The 18,758-nt window shown below is 32.7% G+C and overlaps 3 protein-coding genes across 5 annotated transcripts; 2 read left to right on the forward strand and 1 right to left on the reverse strand.

The window, feature by feature from the left end:
* The first annotated feature begins 440 nt into the window (after positions 1–440).
* On the forward strand, positions 441–3,939 carry ZnT49B (solute carrier family 30 member 9). Its single transcript, XM_015322863.2, has 11 exons — positions 441–605; positions 879–1,366; positions 1,437–1,626; positions 1,723–1,805; positions 1,891–2,014; positions 2,088–2,226; positions 2,287–2,610; positions 2,692–2,904; positions 2,981–3,115; positions 3,213–3,326; positions 3,409–3,939. The coding sequence occupies exons 2-11, from the start codon at positions 904–906 to the stop codon at positions 3,451–3,453; spliced, it is 1,830 nt and encodes a 609-aa protein (XP_015178349.2). The 5' UTR covers positions 441–605; positions 879–903; the 3' UTR covers positions 3,454–3,939.
* Positions 3,940–4,078: 139 nt separating this feature from the next.
* On the forward strand, positions 4,079–5,338 carry LOC107067394 (uncharacterized). Its single transcript, XM_089177127.1, has one exon. It carries the CDS (start codon positions 4,151–4,153, stop codon positions 4,889–4,891), a length of 741 nt encoding a protein of 246 aa, XP_089033253.1. The 5' UTR covers positions 4,079–4,150; the 3' UTR covers positions 4,892–5,338.
* Positions 5,339–5,680: 342 nt separating this feature from the next.
* On the reverse strand, positions 5,681–18,463 carry LOC107067392 (CD151 antigen). Of its 3 annotated transcripts, none has more exons than XM_015322846.2 (8): positions 18,037–18,463; positions 14,567–14,680; positions 14,230–14,324; positions 11,756–11,933; positions 8,262–8,453; positions 7,244–7,417; positions 6,998–7,159; positions 5,681–6,911 (listed from the first exon to the last, which is right to left on the reverse strand). In XM_015322846.2, exons 4-8 carry the CDS (start codon positions 11,873–11,875, stop codon positions 6,765–6,767), a joined length of 795 nt encoding a protein of 264 aa, XP_015178332.1. In that variant the 5' UTR covers positions 11,876–11,933; positions 14,230–14,324; positions 14,567–14,680; positions 18,037–18,463; the 3' UTR covers positions 5,681–6,764. The 3 variants fall into 3 exon arrangements, with proteins under 3 accessions (XP_015178332.1, XP_015178330.1, XP_015178333.1); XM_015322844.2 differs by having other exon boundaries at positions 14,567–14,685; XM_015322847.2 differs by lacking the exon at positions 14,567–14,680.
* Between the last annotated feature and the right edge of the window lie 295 nt (positions 18,464–18,758).

Genomic DNA, 18,758 nt, shown 5'->3' on the forward strand with positions numbered 1-18,758 from the left:
TTAACCTAAGTATTATTATTTAATTAATAATCAAAGATATTTACACTGATATTTAATTTTGCCATGTGATAAAATTGTAAACATGAACGTAACTTAAAACGTTGATAAGATAAATGATATTTTTACGATACATTTTAATGATAAAAATGTTAACATCATATGAGGTGCATTTAACTATACCGAAGGTTTACTGCGAACTGAATGTGTGTGAAGTTACTGACTTAAAAAAAAATGGCGTCATTCTATTAAACATTATCAATCCATAGCCAATCAAAACGAAAGAATTTAAAATCATTTTATTCTTTGCTAAAAAAAAAAGTATATTTTCTATTTTATTTTGTTAATTCGATATGCCTATCTTATCTTATTTTTTAAATTTCATATTTTACGCGCCATTAAAGGCTGATCCACGAGTAACGATTGAGTCGCCATCTTAATACGTTTGTATTTCCACGAAATTAACCTAATGGTTTTAAAAAATACAACTTTCCTCAGCCCATCATCGACGAAACACATCAAAATGGTTTCTGTTAGTTTAAAGTGAAAAAGTCATTCGTTTTATTTTTAAATCTCAAGTTCAAATTGATCAGTGAAGATCTTTAATTGTGAGTCAATTATTCTTAACCAAATTGTATTTGTCTTATAGAATTGATGATATTTTATAAAAATTATGAATATGAAAAATCATACACATATATTTCTATCATATGTATATGTAGATATATATATCTGAAATATAGAGACTTCTGTTATGCTGTTAACAATTTTAACTTTGAAAAGTTTTTACATTTGTCGTTTCTTTCTTGTGATGATATGTACAGTGATAGTATAGAAAAATGTTCATCCATTAAGAATAATAATTGTATCTTTTTTTACAGATCCAAATAAACATTTTACAAATCAATGATGTTGCACAGATCTTACACTCTCCTTAAATTCATTAGAAATGTTAGCTGTCATTGTGCTGATGAACAATGTATCTTTCAAATAGGCTTGTCAAGGAGATACTCTAGCATATTGATAACACCTAGTCCTGGTGTACGTAATTTTAGTTTTAAAAAAGCAGACAAATTAACAGATTTCAAATGGACATACATTGTATCCTTGCGAGAAGTATCTGACAATGCAAAGGGAACAGGAAATGGAGATTTGCTTCAACAAAAGAAGATATCGGTCGAAGATGGTCAAGAGAAGTGTATTGAGTTGACCGAAGAGAAATTAGGAAAATTGAAAGAACGACCTTTGACTGTGGAGCCAATGGTTAAGACCGATGATAAGAAAAAGAAAGATTTAAGAAAGGTAGCAGGTATCGTGGATAAAATTTTAGCGGATAGTAAAGAAACTGCTACAGAAGAATCTAAGAAGGGTATGTAGTATTTTTTGATTAAAAGAACGAGACATAACGGATTCATTGTATGTTATGTTTGTTCTTACAGCCAAGAAAAGATTGAGAGTTGATAGATCTACGTCGTCATTGGAGCGCAACTTCATAACACCGGTAAAAGCTATGACCGACTTTCTGTTGAAACCGACTGATCTTGAATCATTGCCTAAAACAAAGCGAAGATCTCCATACGAATTTGAACCACCGATTACTGTTTATTGGAGAAAAGATGTTGAAGCTAAGTAAGAGAATTTATTTCATGGGTCACAGCACGATATATGATTGTTAACAATGCAGAAGATGTTTGATCGAATGCAGTAAGGTTGTACTGCTTTTAGAGCACTGGAAGTCTGGGGGTCTCGCGAAACTTTGTTAAAAGAGCTTTTGAAGAAAGAACTAGAACGGAAAACTTATCAACAAAGTAAGTAAATATCAAGTTATTCAATGAAATAATAGTTATTAATATTTCATAAACTACTCTTGCAACATTCACTCATTCGTAATAGATATATTTACTGTCAAACGAAGACTGAGAGATTATAGACGTGAAATGGGCAGTAAAACAGAGACGATTCAAATGGAAGGCTTGTTTGGTAGATCCGGTCGAGTAGTATTAACGGCAGTAATAATGTACGTTTTGATAATCCCCTTTTTTTTCGTATGACATTAAATTTAATATTCGATAATTTACATTTAATTACAGAAATGCAAGTAACTTTCTTTTTAAGTTGTTCGCTTGGATATATACGGGTTCGCATAGCATGTTCTCAGAGTGTATACATTCGGCAGCTGACACATTTAATCAATTGATTTTAGCTTATGGCATTCACAAGTCTGTTCAGGTAAATGAAATATAATCAAAATGATATATAAGATAATAATGAAAAATAATGATATTATAGAATCCTAATGCCGATCATCCATATGGTTATAGCAACATGAAATACGTATCCTCTTTAATTTCGGGCGTAGGAATTTTCTGCGTTGGTACAGGTTTATCGGTCTATCATGGAATTAACGGACTTATGTCCCCTGCCCCCGTTGAATCTTTTTATTGGGCATATTATATTTTAGGTGGTTCCTTAGTTTCCGAAGGAGCCACTTTGTTAGTAGCTATGAATTCAATTAAAAAAGGAGCCGAAGAGAAAAAAGAATCTTTTTGGGAATACGTGTTGTCTGGTCAAGATCCATCTGTCAATGTTGTTTTAATGGAAGATTTGGCAGCAGTAAGATTTTTCGTTTCTTCAATCGTCGAACGCAATGCAATAGACAAAAATATTTGAATATATATTTTCATTATTCACCAGGTATTAGGGATTGTTTGTGCTGCTTCTTGTATGGGCTTAACTTCTTTACTAGGAAATTCAACTTTTGATGCTCTCGGTTCCTTGTTAGTCGGTGGTCTTCTTGGTGGAGTAGCATCATTTATAATTTATACCAATGTCGCAGCTTTGGTTGGCAGAAGTATATCGCAAGAAAATCTTGACAAAATCAATGCTGTCATAGAGTCTGATATAATGGTAAAAATAATCATTACAAATAGATCCTACAAATGAATGATATTATTCTATTTGCATTTATTATTAATGTTCGTAGGTTCGAGCTATCCATGATGTCAAAGGCATTGATATGGGTAACAATTTGGTCAGATATAAAGCAGAATTAGATTTTGATGGACGAGAATTAACCAGATCTTATCTCGATAAACACGACCTGCTTACTATGTTGGAGGTACAGTTTCTAATTACTTTGTCAAATGATATAAATTAATGATGCTATAATTATCATTTATTTTAAGACAATTTATAATTGATTTTGAAATTTGTAGGAAGTGAAAGGTATGCAAAATATTGATGAACTGGAAGCATTTCTGTTAAAACACGGTGAGAGTATCGTCGACATGCTTGGCGGTGAAATTGATAGAATAGAATTAAAATTAAAGGTATGCAAAATATTACTTTTCTTTTCTTTTCTTTTTTTTCTGTATATAATCATGTATATATAATCTACTTTTATCTTTATAGAAAATTCATCCAGAAATTAGACATTGCGACTTAGAAGTTTTATAAAAAAAATCATTTTTCAGTATCGTGATAATATATCTTCTCCCTTGTAAATATTTAGCTGTAATACGCGTATTATAATTTAGAAAATGTACCTACAAAAAGAAGAAGTGATTATTTGCTTTAATGATTGAAAAATGATTAATTGTTTAAGATAAATAATTATAATAATAATAATAATAATAGTATGTGTCGGGTTGGCTAATAAGTAATTTTAGAATTTTATATATAAATAAACAACATTACGTAATAATATTATATAAATTGTTTATATTAAATAATATGTATTTATTTACGTGGTATTAATTTAATAATACTTGATGTTGTTTTTTTACAAATGAAATACTAAAAAAAATCCTAAACAACTTATTGACCAACTTTCAAAAAAGAGTATCTTTAACGATAAGTATATATGTGATAGATAATGATAATTATACAGTATGTATTAAAGACATTCTTGAAGATCGTATCTAAATAAAAATTTATAAAATACCTCATGAAATTTCCTTTTCCTCCTTAAAAAGAAACTAAAAGACAAATCGATATTTTAGTCGCATTTGTTCCTTGACAACTGTTAACACAACAGAATGTTGCTATGCAAAAGTAAAAGCATGTTCGTCAACGGTACACTCTGTAGCATCAAAATAAACAATTACGTGTATGTGTATTTATTAATAAAAAAAAATTATCAATAAATGGTAATATGAACGATCGTGAAAGAAATCGATTTTTGAAAAAACAACGAAGACTCAGGAATAAATGGTCCTCAGAAGAGGATACTGACGATAAGAAGATAGAATCGAATCAATTGAAAAATGAAGGAAGAAATAACGTACTCGAGTTGGAGGATCCTTCAAAGGATCAATTGGAAATATCAGAAGAAGAAATAAAAGAATCACGTCAAAGTGTATCCGGTAGAAGAAAGAAGAGAAGAGCCTTGAAACGAGATCAAACTTTAGAAATCACTTCTTCCGCTGAGACTGAAACAGACGACGTTAATAAAGTTAAGAAAGTCTTTGAGAAAGATGAAATCCTTTCTTCAAGTATGAGTACGAGTAATCGTGTTCGTTCTTCAACAAGCAATCGTTCACGTAACAAGTCAAGGAAACGTAAGAAGAAGGATGATGATCAAACGAATAATATTGAAATACCTATCACAGATATTTTAAGAAAATACGAAGAACCCGTGCCTCCCACTCCACTGACTGCAGATAAGATCTACATTCAAGGTGACAATGGTTTTAGCACGATTAAAATTATTACAAAGGATGACGATCGTAAAAATATCTTCAAACTTTCCTACGTCGCGAAATACGAAACGATTTATTCACCAATCGGCATAGCCATATTAGCTCAGAAATTCTTCAAACGTATTGCGTTTATTTATCAAGGTATCTTAGGTGGAATGGCTATGATACATCTTCTAATGGTGAATTATTTTTAACAACATTATTCTTTTTTTTCAAACAAATAGTACACGAATGATAAATAAATTTTTGGTTCTTCTTTTTTTCTTTTTTCTAGATGCAATTTTTTTTTAATTCTTCCATGGATTTTATCTCAAAGTATTCACGATTTTCCGAGATTTACAGTAGTTTATTTTCTCTACTGATCATTCTTTGCGTCATCTCGACGTTCGACAAGTTCGTATAAATATTTCAATCGTTTATTTATGTTCTCATGACAATCGGTATATTTTGACTGGCTTTTTCTTTTTTCGAAAGGTTTGATCTAGCGCATTTAAATGTCGATCGATCGAGAGACATCTGTAAAGATTACCTTGGTTCCGTTATTGCAATTCCATTGTATTTAACGACCTTATGTTTACACGAAACATATGCAAATGTGGATGACAAATTAACGTTGATTCATTATCGCGAAAATTTTAATAATACCTCCTCGTGGAACAACGTAAGTTTTGTTTTTCAATGTAACAAAATAATTGAAAAAATATCTACACGTAATTATTTCGATAAAAATATGCATTTTGTAGACGATGTCTAATGAAGAAATTTTGGACGAATTAACAACAAATTGGAAACGAATAAACATGTCGAAAGATTTTCTTGCACTTTTAGGATGGTTCTTTGTGACAATTGGAATAAAAGAGGATGCATTGCTATTACATCTTGAATCGATGCAACGATCTACACAAACGACGTAACAACATTTTTTTCATTAAAAAATAAAAAATCACATTTTTTGTTTAACAATATTTTTTAGTCGCAGAAAATTTGCAGCAATTTTCGTATTTATTCGTAACAGAATATAGAGCGTTTGATATGTACAATATGTATAAAGTTGATCTAATGCTTAACATTTAAAAGATCATCTTAAATATATTTATAAGATAATTATAATAATTATTGCATATAAACTTTGTTATCTCTTTATTTTTTTTCGTTTTATTTCCTTTGTAAAAAGTCTTATTATTTCGTTAATATCGGAAGTAATAAAAAATGAAAGAAGAGAGATAGATTGGAATATAATCGTAAAATATAATTGGCACAGAGAGAAATAAAAAAAGCAATAATAATATTTATGCGAAGTAAATGCGATCAATGATTTCTTTTTTTTTTTTCTCATGCAAATAATTTTGTTTCTTTATACGAGAAATTAAGCATTTGCTATTGAATATTATCGTGCTGTATATAATAAGGCTTCGTAGAGTTGAATTTTTTACTTCAAACAGTTAATTAAATACATAAATACATATATATATATATATATATAAAGATCTTTCGTTTCCATAAATTTCATTCTATTCTTGGCACGTTGGTGAAAAAAGAGAAAGAGAGAGAGAAGATTAAATTGGATTACATTAGTCTTCGATCTTTCTCTTTTTCTTTTTTCAAATAAAATAAATAAAATCTTTTCATATTCGACAAAGGCACTGTTCCGCAATGATTTCATTGCTTCAACGATCAGATCTTGTTTATCTTAAAAAGTAACACACAAAAAATGAACTTGCATCATCGTTCGTCGTTGTTGTTTCTTCGTTCAAATTGACAGATGATGAAAAATATTGAATAAAATTCTGTTCGTTTGGAACGATTTGAAAAAAAAAAAAAAAATAGCAGGACGCGTAAAAAGTAGACAAGAGTTTCGTTGATTGGACAATCCCTCTTGGGTACAGGCAGTTTTTTTTAATAATTGTAGCGAGTTTATTCGTACTTCCTGTTCAAAGTATCAAAAATCGTTAAATAAATTTGAACAGGAAGGGACGATCGACTTGATATCTTCTTATTATACTGGTCCAAATGGATTTCTCTCTTTTAGTCGTAAGAACGTTGTTCGTTGGTTGTACAACGTCATAGTCAATCATCAAAATCGTGCCTAAGTTTGATATAAAGGCATGAACCGAGAACTATACCAAAAAGTTCTAAAACGGAGAGACCAAGACCAACGGCACCAAGAATTATCAAATGATCCTTGGTCGTTTCGAGAAACTTGTAAATGCAACCCTGCAAAAAAAAAGAGAAAAAAGAAAACATCAAAAGATTCGTTAAGATTTCAAATCTACTATTTCATTGCAGCATATTTTGTTCACCGTGTATTGAATGTTAGAAGGATGATCTCTCCTTCCGCAAAGTAACGTCTCCGTTTTGCAACAACTATCTGGCACGCGGCTTCCATTTTTTTGAACTTCTTCGTCCTTGTGCCATTCACTTACCAACCAATCCTCAAATCGAAGTGCACCGCAACATTTAAACTGTGAATCATTTTTTTGATTTTTTTCATGTTTCTTACTTTTGATAAATCGTTCGATATTTCAATATAAACAAACCATACTCACTTCTTTTTGCATTCTATCGATAGCTTCGGTTTCTCTCGATCTTATGGAATAATAATCGAGAAAGGTACGATTGAGATTCATCTTCAATTCTGGACCTATTTGTTCCTCATAGAGACGTGCCAATGCACCAACTCCTGCTTCTAACACGAGCACTGCCATTACGATGAAAACGTACTGAGAAAAAAAAAACATTATTTTATAAATCAAACATTCTAATTAATTTTACAAAATACAATTATTTTTATTTATAAATCTAATCGAATAATTTAAAAAAAAAAAAACATATAGGTATATTATGTCTTAGTTGTAAAAGGAATTACGTACGTGATTCGATTCGATTCGGTAAATCGCGTTAGTTTATAAATCGATTTGATTAACGAGCACGAAGAAAAATCTTAATTGACCGTTCGTACATGGTTTAAGCAACTAACGAGAGAACCGATAAGATATAAGTACGTAAGTACATAAGTACGTAAGTACGTTGTTTGTACGTAGGCGGTGAAAGGGATCGCGAGTAGAATATCGCCAATGGAATCACCAAGAAAGGAAATTAAACGAGACTTTGCGAAATATTTTGTTAAATATTGAATCCCTTCATAGAAATTTTATCATTAAAAAGTTTATCATTAAAAAGTGAAACAACGATAACAACGATCATTTAAATAACAAATACACACCTGTTGCTAATTCGATTGAATCTTTTTTTTGTTTTGTTAAAAAAGGTAAACATTGAGAGGCAAAATGTGTTCAAGAGAAAAAGAGAGAAAGAGAGGGAATGATAAAAGAAAAACTCGGTCATTGGAGTATAGTGATAAAGACTTATCACCATTAACGATTCTTCCAGTTTGTTTTTACATCATAATGTATGCTTAAAAAAAAAAAAAAAGAATGGATAAGGATCAAGGCCATTTGGAAACATCTCTTCGGTCTATTTCTATAAACGATAATTCGTTATCTTAACTTATGCTAATTATAAAAGAAAAAAAGAACAAAATTAAGATAAGGGAATGGAACTCACAATTAAGAGGACACATCTGTTTTCTGTGGTAACTCCACCGCATCCTAACCAGCTTCCAACAACAGCCAAAATACCTGCAACAATGAGGGCATATGCGAGACTCTGATAGGTCGACGTTGTCATCAGAGATACGTAGCTGTGTTTCGAGACGACCGTCCAAATGCCAATACCGCCCACCACAAATCCGGATAACTGTAAATTAATGAATACATGTATGTTGAAAATATGACACGCATTAAATCGTGAGTTACAATCATGTGTTTTTTGTTTTTCTTTTTGTTTTTCATCTCCGAGCTATGAATTTAATTATCGAATAATTGTCATAAATGTTATCATCAAAAATAAAAACCTCTCTCTCTCTCTCTCTCTCTCTCTCTCTCTCTCTCTCTCTCTCTAATATTCATCGAGATTTTATCGCAAACCTATTAGTCATATGGAAATGAAGTCAAGCGTGTTATATCATCGCAGATGATTTATACAAGTAGTTCTAAGAAAAAACTTCATATCATAGTCCAAAGGGTTAATAATTATAATAATAATAATAATAATAATAATAAATGAATGAAACAACTGTTTATCTATTCGTATAATTATTTTGAAAGTTTCCATGAAAAACTAAAGAGAACGTATAAGGATGATCTGATAAAAAATATGCTAACTTAGAGTATCCCTAAACTTTTTCTCTAGCATAGCACTAGTGTGTGCATATGTGTGTGTGTGTGTGTATGCGTGGTAGTATATCGCAAGATCGAGAAACAAAGTTATGAGCGTAACTAGCACGCGAGCTGTCCACGCTCGTTCATTCAAAGTACTTCGTGGTGGTGTGTGCCCCGAGAAACCTGAAAATCTCGCTTAGACTGGTTTTCTGGAATTCTCTCTCTTACGACCAGGTCTTCAACTCTACAGCTTCGAAACGCCTCCGCAAACGCCCCCGCAATACCTATCGTCTTTATCTTTCTCTTTGTCTCTCTCTCTCTCTCTCTCTCTTTCTCTTTCTCTTTTCCCCCTTTCATTTCTCTTTAGATGCATCCCAGACATCATCTAAACACGTTGCACCGAGACCAGCAGCACCAACATATCTCTCTCTGTTGTCGTCGTTAATCCGTCAACGATAGAACTTTCTTTTATAAATTACAAATTCAAATATAAAATCAAATAAAAGGTTTTGTTTTTTTCTTTCTTTTTAATGCGAGTAGATAATATTGAATTGTCAGGAAAAATTCGTAACAATTTTCATAGAAGATTGAAATGCAACGCAATTTCTCAGATTTTGTTAGCAAACAAAACTTTGTGTCACCTATCGAGATTTATTTTCTAAACAATCCAATAGTTTATTAAACCATTAAAAAAAAAAAAACATATATATCTTTTTCTTGTAGAATTTAATCGTAGTATAGTAATTTCGATCTATTTTCATCCCTGTCATAAATTCCTAGTACATACATACAACAACGCATAGATCTCATCGATATAAATATAACGGTATCAAATGGTGCAGAGCCACTGATGTAACATAAACATCCTTGTGTGTTTACGTAATTATGAAGGCAAGATTTTCATCTCTCTCTCTCTCTCTCTCTCTCTCTCTCTCTCTCTCTCACCCTCGCCAAAATATGTCGGATCGTGTCCAATTTTAGGTTCTCCTCATGAATATACATACTGAAAGAGAGTGAGTGAGAGAGAGAGAGATTGCTTTATTCCTATAAGTTCTACGAAAGATTGATATCTTTTCTGGAAGCCATGATAACAATGTTATTGAAATATTGATGGTTCGAAAAGTCGTTTCGTTTTTTTCTTTTGTAAATATGAAGACAATTTTCGTTTCCAGGTTAAACAACCTAGGCCCTTCAAGTTGGCATAAATAATTGAATTTGATCAATTTAACATCTTATCGATCGATCTCATGTATTACTATTTGTCGGTTTGCATCAACTAATGCCATTTATTGTGTCAACAAAAAACGAAATTACTGTTCGAATCACTTAATAAATTATAAATATAGATTTGAACCCTTCGATGCGTGCAAATTGTTTTTTTTTTCTTTTTTTTTTATACAAAAAAAAACACAAATGATTTCAATAAAAATAATATTGCAATTAAATATTAAAATTGCAAATATATAAGGATAAATTACAAGCGTTGAAAAATATAATAAGAAGGAAATTTGTGAGAATGATGAATAATTGAGAAAGTACATGCATTAAAGGGTTAATCCGACGACGAATCTCCTTTGACTGGGGTACGTTTTGAAGTTTTAGATGAAGATATAGAGAATTGATAGAAGCAAAATGAGGACTGAGGGGAGACGGATGAACGCAACCAAGTTAAAGGTAGGTATCCATTAGCATATGTCTAAGAAAGATCCCTTCTCGGCGATAGCTAGTCCCTTATTTACAACGCTTGGACCAATCAACCTTCTCACTGCGTTCTACAACGTGGGAGCCGATAAACTCTACTCGATTTAAAATGTCTGATGAAAGAAATAGAGAAAGAGAGAGAGAGAGAGAGAGAGAGAATGTGTATTTTAATCCTTCTAATCTGTTCATCTATTATGCATACAACATTTATTAAATCCAATCTTTTTTTTTTATTTTTTGCATAGAAAAAACTTGTACAAGTTTCGATCTTTCGCAATTTTGCCAAGAGAAACTTTTGTTGTAAAATTCAATCTCATCGCATTTTACATTTTCGCGTTATAATATTTAAATTTGATTTAACATATTTTGCATAATAAATTTTCATTAAATTCGATCTCCCTTACATCATCGTCATGCAAAATCTGTTTCTAATCTGAATCTATTTTATTTCCTTTTTTTTCTTTTTTTCTTTCTCTCACTTTCATAAAATACGTACTTACAAAATTTGTATGTTTCGAACATTACGTAATTCTCTCTCTCTCTCTCTCTCTCTCTCTCTGTCTTTCTCTGTCTCTCGACATTTTGTAATTCACGCATTTGCATAATTTCGCATAACGATGCGTAGAGTGAAGCAATTGGAACGTTCTAAGCGGAAAAGCGTTGGCAAACGGCCGAATTCTATTCGCGGAGGCGTTTTTCATGGAAACTAGTTTTTCCCGATATATATTTTTCAAATCAAATTCAAATAGAGACCGACCAATGCGGGTGGATATATTGATTTTGTTCAAATATACAAATATTTTACGAATTCGTTCGATAAATCTCAATGTAACCCCGTAGACTTGATTTCTTTTATAATTACACTAGGGGTGCCCTGCCACGCGTTGCTGTGGCTCACAATCAGCAACGAATTACCTTATACTGCCATCTGTTAGAATGATATAAACTATCCTATCTTTCAAGTTGGATGAAACTGCATACAGTGTGCAAAATTTGATTAAAATCGGTTCAATAGTTTAGGAATCCATTGCGGATAAACAACATCACACGTAATTTATATATATTAAGAAGAAGAAGAAGAAGAAGAAGATTACGATTGTTGAAAACACAAATATAAATGAAATAAATAATACTTACAAATAAGACGACATTGTAAATATGTAAAACATATTTGAGAAAATTGACCGAACAGCATCCATCGTCTCTGGTTCTTAATCTGGAAGATGTACCAGGTAATCTTTCGGAACTTTTAGCCATCTTCGATCGATTTGGGTCGAAACGCGTCACCGAATCGATCGTCACCTCGTCACCGACACTATAACATATCAAAAAAAAAAAAAGAAAAATAAGGGATGGTGGAGGGTGAGATTAGGGACAAAATAAAAGACGAAAGTTTGAAAGGTAACGGTAGCTATATATATATATATATACGAGACGTTTAATATTTTCTCCACCTATTTCCTTCGACATGATTCTAACATTTTCTACGACTCATCAGTGTCAAATAAAAAGGAAAGAGAAACGTAAAAGGAAAAAAGACGTTTCCTTTTTTCTTTTTGAAGATGGGTGGGATGGGTCGTGAAAGTGTCGAAAGAGAAAGAGAAGAAACCAAAAGGAAAAAAGGAAAAGGAAAAGGAAACGAAATGGGTGTGACTCCGTACGCCCTTTTGATACGTTCCTTTGTTACTCAAGCGGTTTCGAACATAAGAAGAAGAAGAAGAAGAAGAAAAGGAAGAGGGGAAAGCTATAAACGCAGAGGTGTTACATTAAAACACATTTCTTGGTATGAAATGACAATCTGTAATGACTTGGAAAAAGTATCTTGCATGAGACGTCCGGTTGAAAAAGTACAAATTTGCGAACGACTTTAAATTACTAGCGTAAAACAATCAGTAACAATGTTAAGATAATTGCAAAGCTATAAAAGTGAAAACACATGTTTCTGTAGTTCAAAGTAACAATCTGTAATGAAAGACTCATAGGAAATGTACAATTTGGGATTGCATTTTCACTGGTAAATAACAGTCAGCTACGATTATAAACGATTGGATGATTGGCGTTCGATCCATTCCAAAAATGGGAACAAGGGGAAAAGTTTAGAAAGAAAACATATGTGTAATAGACATTAGAGAACATGTTTCTTCTTCTATGTCGAAGTAACAATCGGTAATGATCGGTAAGAAACGTAGACGATGATGAAACGTCCGGTGGAAATATAAAAGTGCAAAGAGTAAGAGTTTGTCTTGCGTTGCTGGTCTGTCTGTGTGTGTGTGTATATATAATAATAGTTAGGTATAGTTATAGACGATTGGGGGAGTTCACGTTCGATCCATTCCCATCAATTGGCTCGCACGTTGAACGGTGCCACGTTCCCAGCCTAGATATATCCTCATTTATCCCAATGTCCTATAACGTACACGGTAGACGACCAATTTTCCAATCGAGCCAATCATTCAATCGCATTAACCTTGCCGGCCATTCACAAACCCCCGCGTTGCTTTTTATTGCTAGGTTCCTCCTAGGATTAGATAGAAAAAAAAAGAAAAAAACATGTGTGCAGATCACACGTGTTAAAAGTGAAATCTTCAAAAAAACTAGATAAGTTTCGAGAAAATGAGACGAATACAAAATAATCTGGTGTAGGATAATTGTATTCTCTTTTTTATTTAGTATCGCGGCCGTTTCATCGCCTCCCACCGCTCCGTTACATAGCCGCCTACCGCCTCCGTTACATTTTTTCAAATCACACCCATTCTAAAGAAGTTTTCAATTGAAAAAAAGACCAAATTTCTCAATGAAATAATCTTTTTTGATTACTTTTGTACGTATTTTCTTGAAACGTTTCACTTGTATATATACGCGTTTAAAATGTAAGATTGAAAACGGGCTTGGCAACGGGCAATGAAGGGAGTGCTCTGTTGTGTTTCGTTGAAACGAATGAAACTCGAAACAAGCTTGGATTATGGCGACTAAGTCGAGTAGTTTAAATAGAGCAACGTTAGATACACCGTCGTCGTACCGTTAGAAAGACAGAGCGTACGAATTAACGTACTTCGTTATATACATGTGCCATTTGCATGAAACACGTCGAACGTACATCTTTTCTTATTCAAAACCAGTTTCGTTTCGTTTTTCCAACTAAATAAAACTAAATTAACATTCATATTTCTTTTCTTTTTTTTTTTTTCTTGTAGTCAATCAACGTTCTAATTGCCGTGGAAGAATGTTGTTAAAAGATTTCGAGTTACTATTACTCGTTTTATCGATCTCTTCGTTCACTCGGTTGAGAACAAAACAAAAGAAAAAAAGAAAAAAATAAAATAAAATAAAATACAAACTGTATGATATAGAACTGGATTGACGCGAACGATTTCCAACACTTTAGTTTGCTCTTATTACGAATCAGTTCCAACGTAATATATCCAACGCGGTCTATCGATTCCCTTCGTCTTATCGCGGGATGTAAATCGATCGAGAACATCTGGCCGGTCTTCGGAACACGCTCTCGTCGTCCAACGAGTCAAAGGACGTAACGTAAAAAGATATCAACAAAATAACTAATGATGGTTTTACTTGAATTAATAATATTAATATTTCAAATGATAACTTACAATGCGTCATTGGTGAGTAAATTCGGATCGATCTTTGGTATGCATTTCCATTTAAGAATCCTCGAAGAAGATTTTCCACCGCTCGGCTAATTGTCCTAAAGAAAAAAAAAAGAAAAATCAAAATAAAATGCAAATAATTATATTAATCGAACGAGAAAGTAAAAAAAAAAAAAAAAAAAACAAATAAATGATAGTTAATAAAGATAGGAAAGGTTTATAAGAGGGAGGATGCCATATAAGAATCATTGGTATTACAACTACTTTAACACACATACACATATATATGTACATATATATATATATACATAGAGCAGTGATATTCAGAGAGGATATTCACCTCGAAACACTCGAGTTCGTTTCTCTATCCTCTCTTTCTAGTTTCTTCTCTTAGTCGTTTCTCGCTTCGATGTGCCTAGCACCGCAACAGGTAATCTTCTTAATCCTTTTCAACCTGTCCTGAGATTCATCATCGTTTATATTACTAACAAAGTGGGGTTGGTTTCCCTTTAATAAGAATCGGTTAACAACTAAGCAAAACGAAAATGAAAACAAAACAAAACAAAAGTGTACAATCCATATGTATCTTCCTTCCGGTCCTTGACGCACGCAGTTCAAGTATACTAAAAGAAGTTTTTAACTAAAGCTTGGTTACTTCATTCGATTATGCCAATCGACCTCACTTTGCTTCAGCTCGTTACATATTATCACGATCAATCTATTCAATAAAACAGAGGTCACGATACGTTTGACCAGCAAAAGGAAATGCGACTTTAATTCGTCCGGAACATTCTTTTTTTTTTTTCTTTTTTACTTTCCATTTGCAACATTTTAATGTATTCATTTATTTATTCTCTTTTTTTTTTATACTGAATACATTATAGATCTGTAAAAAAGTTTGGTCTTTTAATTTACAAAATAATGATATTTGTATTTAATTTAATGGCAAAAGTTGGATGAAAGCTTTTCTCAATTTGTTATCACGAGTAAATGGAACCTATGCATTCATTTATTTATTTATTTTTAAATAAATGTCATTAAATTTTGATGAATAAATGCAATCAAACTAAAATGAATTGTCCTTGATTGTAGATAAATCCGTGATATCTAATACCATTATCAACATTAATTTGAAGCAATAAAGAAGAAGAGTACGTGTAAAAGTGCGTTAATCAAATTATTTAACCAACGATAATATTCGCGTAACGTTTATTAAAATAAGAGCAAAGATATTAAAGAAGTGATAATACGTCAAGATTTGTATATCAAGTGGATTGATTTTTCTGGTCTAGATTTTCTGTTTATTCAACTAGCGATTAATCTTTCGAAAAAAAATGATATAAAAAAAAAAAACGAAATAACAGTTTAGTGGTGGAACTTCGAATGAACGGGGGGAATGAGGGAGACGAATGAAAGAAAGAAAGAAAGAAAGAAAGAAAGAAAGAAAGAAAGAAAGAAAGAAAGAAGGAAGATCGGTTGTGTAGTCAATTGGAAGTTGTTTTCTTCCTTCTTGGCAAGGAAGTCACGAGAACGAACGGTAACTAATAACGTTGAGAGATCGTGACTCACGACACGATTCGTGATATAACCAACAAGATCACGGACATTGGCCTTTTCTCTAGATCTCTGCAAAAAAAAAAAGTAAAAAAAGAACAAGAAAACAAACCAAAAATATCAAACGTATCATCGTCCTCTTCTTTATCATTATTCTAAATGAGTTAACACGTTCGTCACCATGGCACCGTATACCGGAGACGGGCATGCTTCCCCAGGGGGAAGGGGCCCGTCACCGTATACGGTGACGCTCTTCTTTTTAAAGTTATAGTATTTCTAGTTGGAAAAAAACTTATCACATTTCCCATTTCGAAAGAAAATTATTTTCGATAAATAAACGATATTTTTTTATTTGATTATTTTCGGTAAAAAACCATAATACTCAGGTCGCCATTGTTGATATTTCTACTTATCGCTTGTTTACGTTACATAGGCGCGCCGATAGTTAAATTTTGAGCCTGACGAGAAACTCAACCGAAACTGGCTGCTGGGCGACGAACGTGTTGAAACATAATATTAAAGAAAAATGATTGTTATTTTATTGAATTTGATTTTGAAGCGTAAAAATTCGAAGACTAGTTAGAAACAAACGAAAGTTAAAAAAAAAAAAAAAGAAAAGATAGTTGCACAATGTAGCAAATATATCGATAATAGTTTGGAGCTCGTTCGTGTCGCTCGAAAAGGAGTCTTTTAATTGGCAGTAGAAACTTTGAAAGGGAGGAAAAGGTAAAGAGGAGAGGAATAAGGTAAAAGGTGCACTAACCCAACAACGTTCGTGTAACTCGACGATGCGAATTTGCATTGAAGGGGAGGAGGAGAAGAGAAGGACTTGGAAGCTGATCTCCATTTAAGGCTATGATTCGTGAATCGCGTTGAGATTTGAAGTATAATACGAAGGTAAACGCGATATCGACAAAGTCCTCCTCTCTTTTAAAGGACCTCCCCAACCCACTTACGAGATCTTACGAGACCTTATTAGTTTAATTAACGTCCACTTCCGTTAACTCTCTTCTCTTTCAATTACATCTCAACTTTTCTTAACTTGCATTAAACCCATTCATTTCATATTATTTACCTGTTTTTTTTTTTCTTTCTTTATCTTAACTCGAGAATAATGAGATTAAATGTCTACAAGATGTAACAAAAATATACGTGTAAACTTTAACGAAATGTAATCGCGGTTTGTTGTAACGTTTTAACGTTTAAAATAACATTCGGTATTTACGCATTAACGGCACCGCAGCAAAATTTCGTTAATGCGCCGCTAATCTACATTTTAAAATTGTTGCGACAAATAATAGAAAAAAAAAAAAAACAACTTTATTTAAAATCGAAACACTTTGAAAATTCCAAACATTTTATTTAGAAAAAGTAGTCAATAATCCTGACGCAACCCTGACGGTTGTCGTGTGCAAACAGCAAGGTTGTTGTATGCGAACAACAAGATTGTTCTTTATTTGCACATTAGCGGAATTTTTGTTGCGATGCCATGGCGTTAATACGTAAGTACCCTAAAATTCTATCAAATAAAAAAAAAAAAGAAATCATCGTAAAAGTTTGCTGCGTAGAATTATTTTAGTTACATTCGGTATTCTCATAAAATCTGATTATACATCAAAGATAATGAATAATACTTATCATTGTATGTTAGAATCGATTTACTAAGAAATTTAAATATACATACATCTATCTTATACGAATGGTTAGGCAAATAGAGAGATCTCGTGGAAAAGGTAAATATTTGTAAGAGTTGAACGTATGAAGGAACGAACGCGTTTGTAAAAGTAGCGCCAAGCGGTCTCTTTCATCGAATGGCCAATAGACTTAAAGTTAGATAGAATAGGGAAAGAAAATGATTGGTTGGTTGAGAAAGACGATAAATCGCTTCGAAAGAGAGACACGAACAACAACTGTGGCTCTCTCCAAACACACGCGTTTCTATACACGTTTCTATACACGTTTCTATACACTATACATATATATAGGTATCTTTTTCTTTCCATCTTCTTTTTCATACTATTCTATCTTTCACGTAACGTCTGCGATCTCTCTACGTCATAAAAAGAAACGTATCCAAGGTTCTGAAAGTCAACTACTTACTTCTCCATGTCTCTCGAAGACTAGGCTAGAACGAGGACAAGGACGCAACCGGTAAGATCATCATCAAATAAACCAAAATTCAAATCAAATAAAACAGAGAAAAAGATTATACCGTGATCATTGTTTAACTGGTTGTTTAAATTTTCATTTACTTACCGAGCCAGTCGTTGAAGTTCCTTCGATTAATCAGAGTTTGATGCGATGCAACGTAGGAAGACCCTTGGTGCAAGTAAAATGTCCATACAAACTGATCGCAAGATTTTTATACGCAAAGGAGAATTTGTACAAAAGATAATTAATTAATTAAAAAAAGAAACATTTAAATAAAGTGCAGTCATCCTCGTAGATCCTCTTCTTGTTTGCACGCACAGCACGAAAATCGACCGCGAGATCGCGTAATCGTCGCGCGACCTTCGAAACTTTTTATTAATCTAAAATATAATATAATTTATAATTTTATATTAATATAAAATAAAATAAGACGATACACCGTGGCAGTACGTTCGAAGGACGTAAAAAAGTTGCGAAAATGTAACGGAACGCGATACACTACTCCCTCCGAAGGATTGAGCGCGACTGACGGACCTCGCGGCGCGCCGGCTTCCCCCACTCCTCCGAGTCGACTTCCCACCACTCCGCACGCCCCACGCTCTCTCCTTCTACCATGCCACTATGCGCACGCTGCTATATCATTTCGACTAACTTTTTCCCCATAACATTCATCGAGATATCAAATACTGCTTCGCTAGTTATTATCGCATATAACGATTTCATCTGTAAATGCGATACGATACTCTCTTTCTCTTTTTTATTTCTCTTCGTAATGTCAACTTTGAAAAAACGTAACATAATTCAATCGTGCGATAGCATACGTTTGC

This window comes from Polistes dominula, unplaced genomic scaffold (assembly GCF_049000335.1).
Source record: "Polistes dominula isolate Pdom_NZ unplaced genomic scaffold, Pdom_raw_medaka contig_20, whole genome shotgun sequence".
NCBI classification, from domain to species: Eukaryota; Metazoa; Arthropoda; class Insecta; order Hymenoptera; family Vespidae; genus Polistes; species Polistes dominula.

Excerpts from the sequence above, each read along its gene's own strand:
- LOC107067392 (XM_015322847.2), bottom strand. The coding sequence starts at position 11,875 with ATGGCTAAAAGTTCCGAAAGATTACCTGGTACATCTTCCAGATTAAGA. Across the intron at positions 7,418-8,261 it reads ACAGATGTGTCCTCTTAATT|TACGTTTTCATCGTAATGGC; the intron begins GTGAGTTCCATT and ends TTTTTTTCTCAG. Across the intron at positions 6,912-6,997 it reads CTTCTAACATTCAATACACG|GGTTGCATTTACAAGTTTCT; the intron begins GTGAACAAAATA and ends TTTTTTTTGCAG.
- LOC107067394 (XM_089177127.1), top strand. The coding sequence starts at position 4,151 with ATGAACGATCGTGAAAGAAATCGATTTTTGAAAAAACAACGAAGACTC.
- ZnT49B (XM_015322863.2), top strand. The coding sequence starts at position 904 with ATGATGTTGCACAGATCTTACACTCTCCTTAAATTCATTAGAAATGTT. Across the intron at positions 2,227-2,286 it reads GCATTCACAAGTCTGTTCAG|AATCCTAATGCCGATCATCC; the intron begins GTAAATGAAATA and ends ATGATATTATAG. Across the intron at positions 3,327-3,408 it reads GAATAGAATTAAAATTAAAG|AAAATTCATCCAGAAATTAG; the intron begins GTATGCAAAATA and ends TTATCTTTATAG.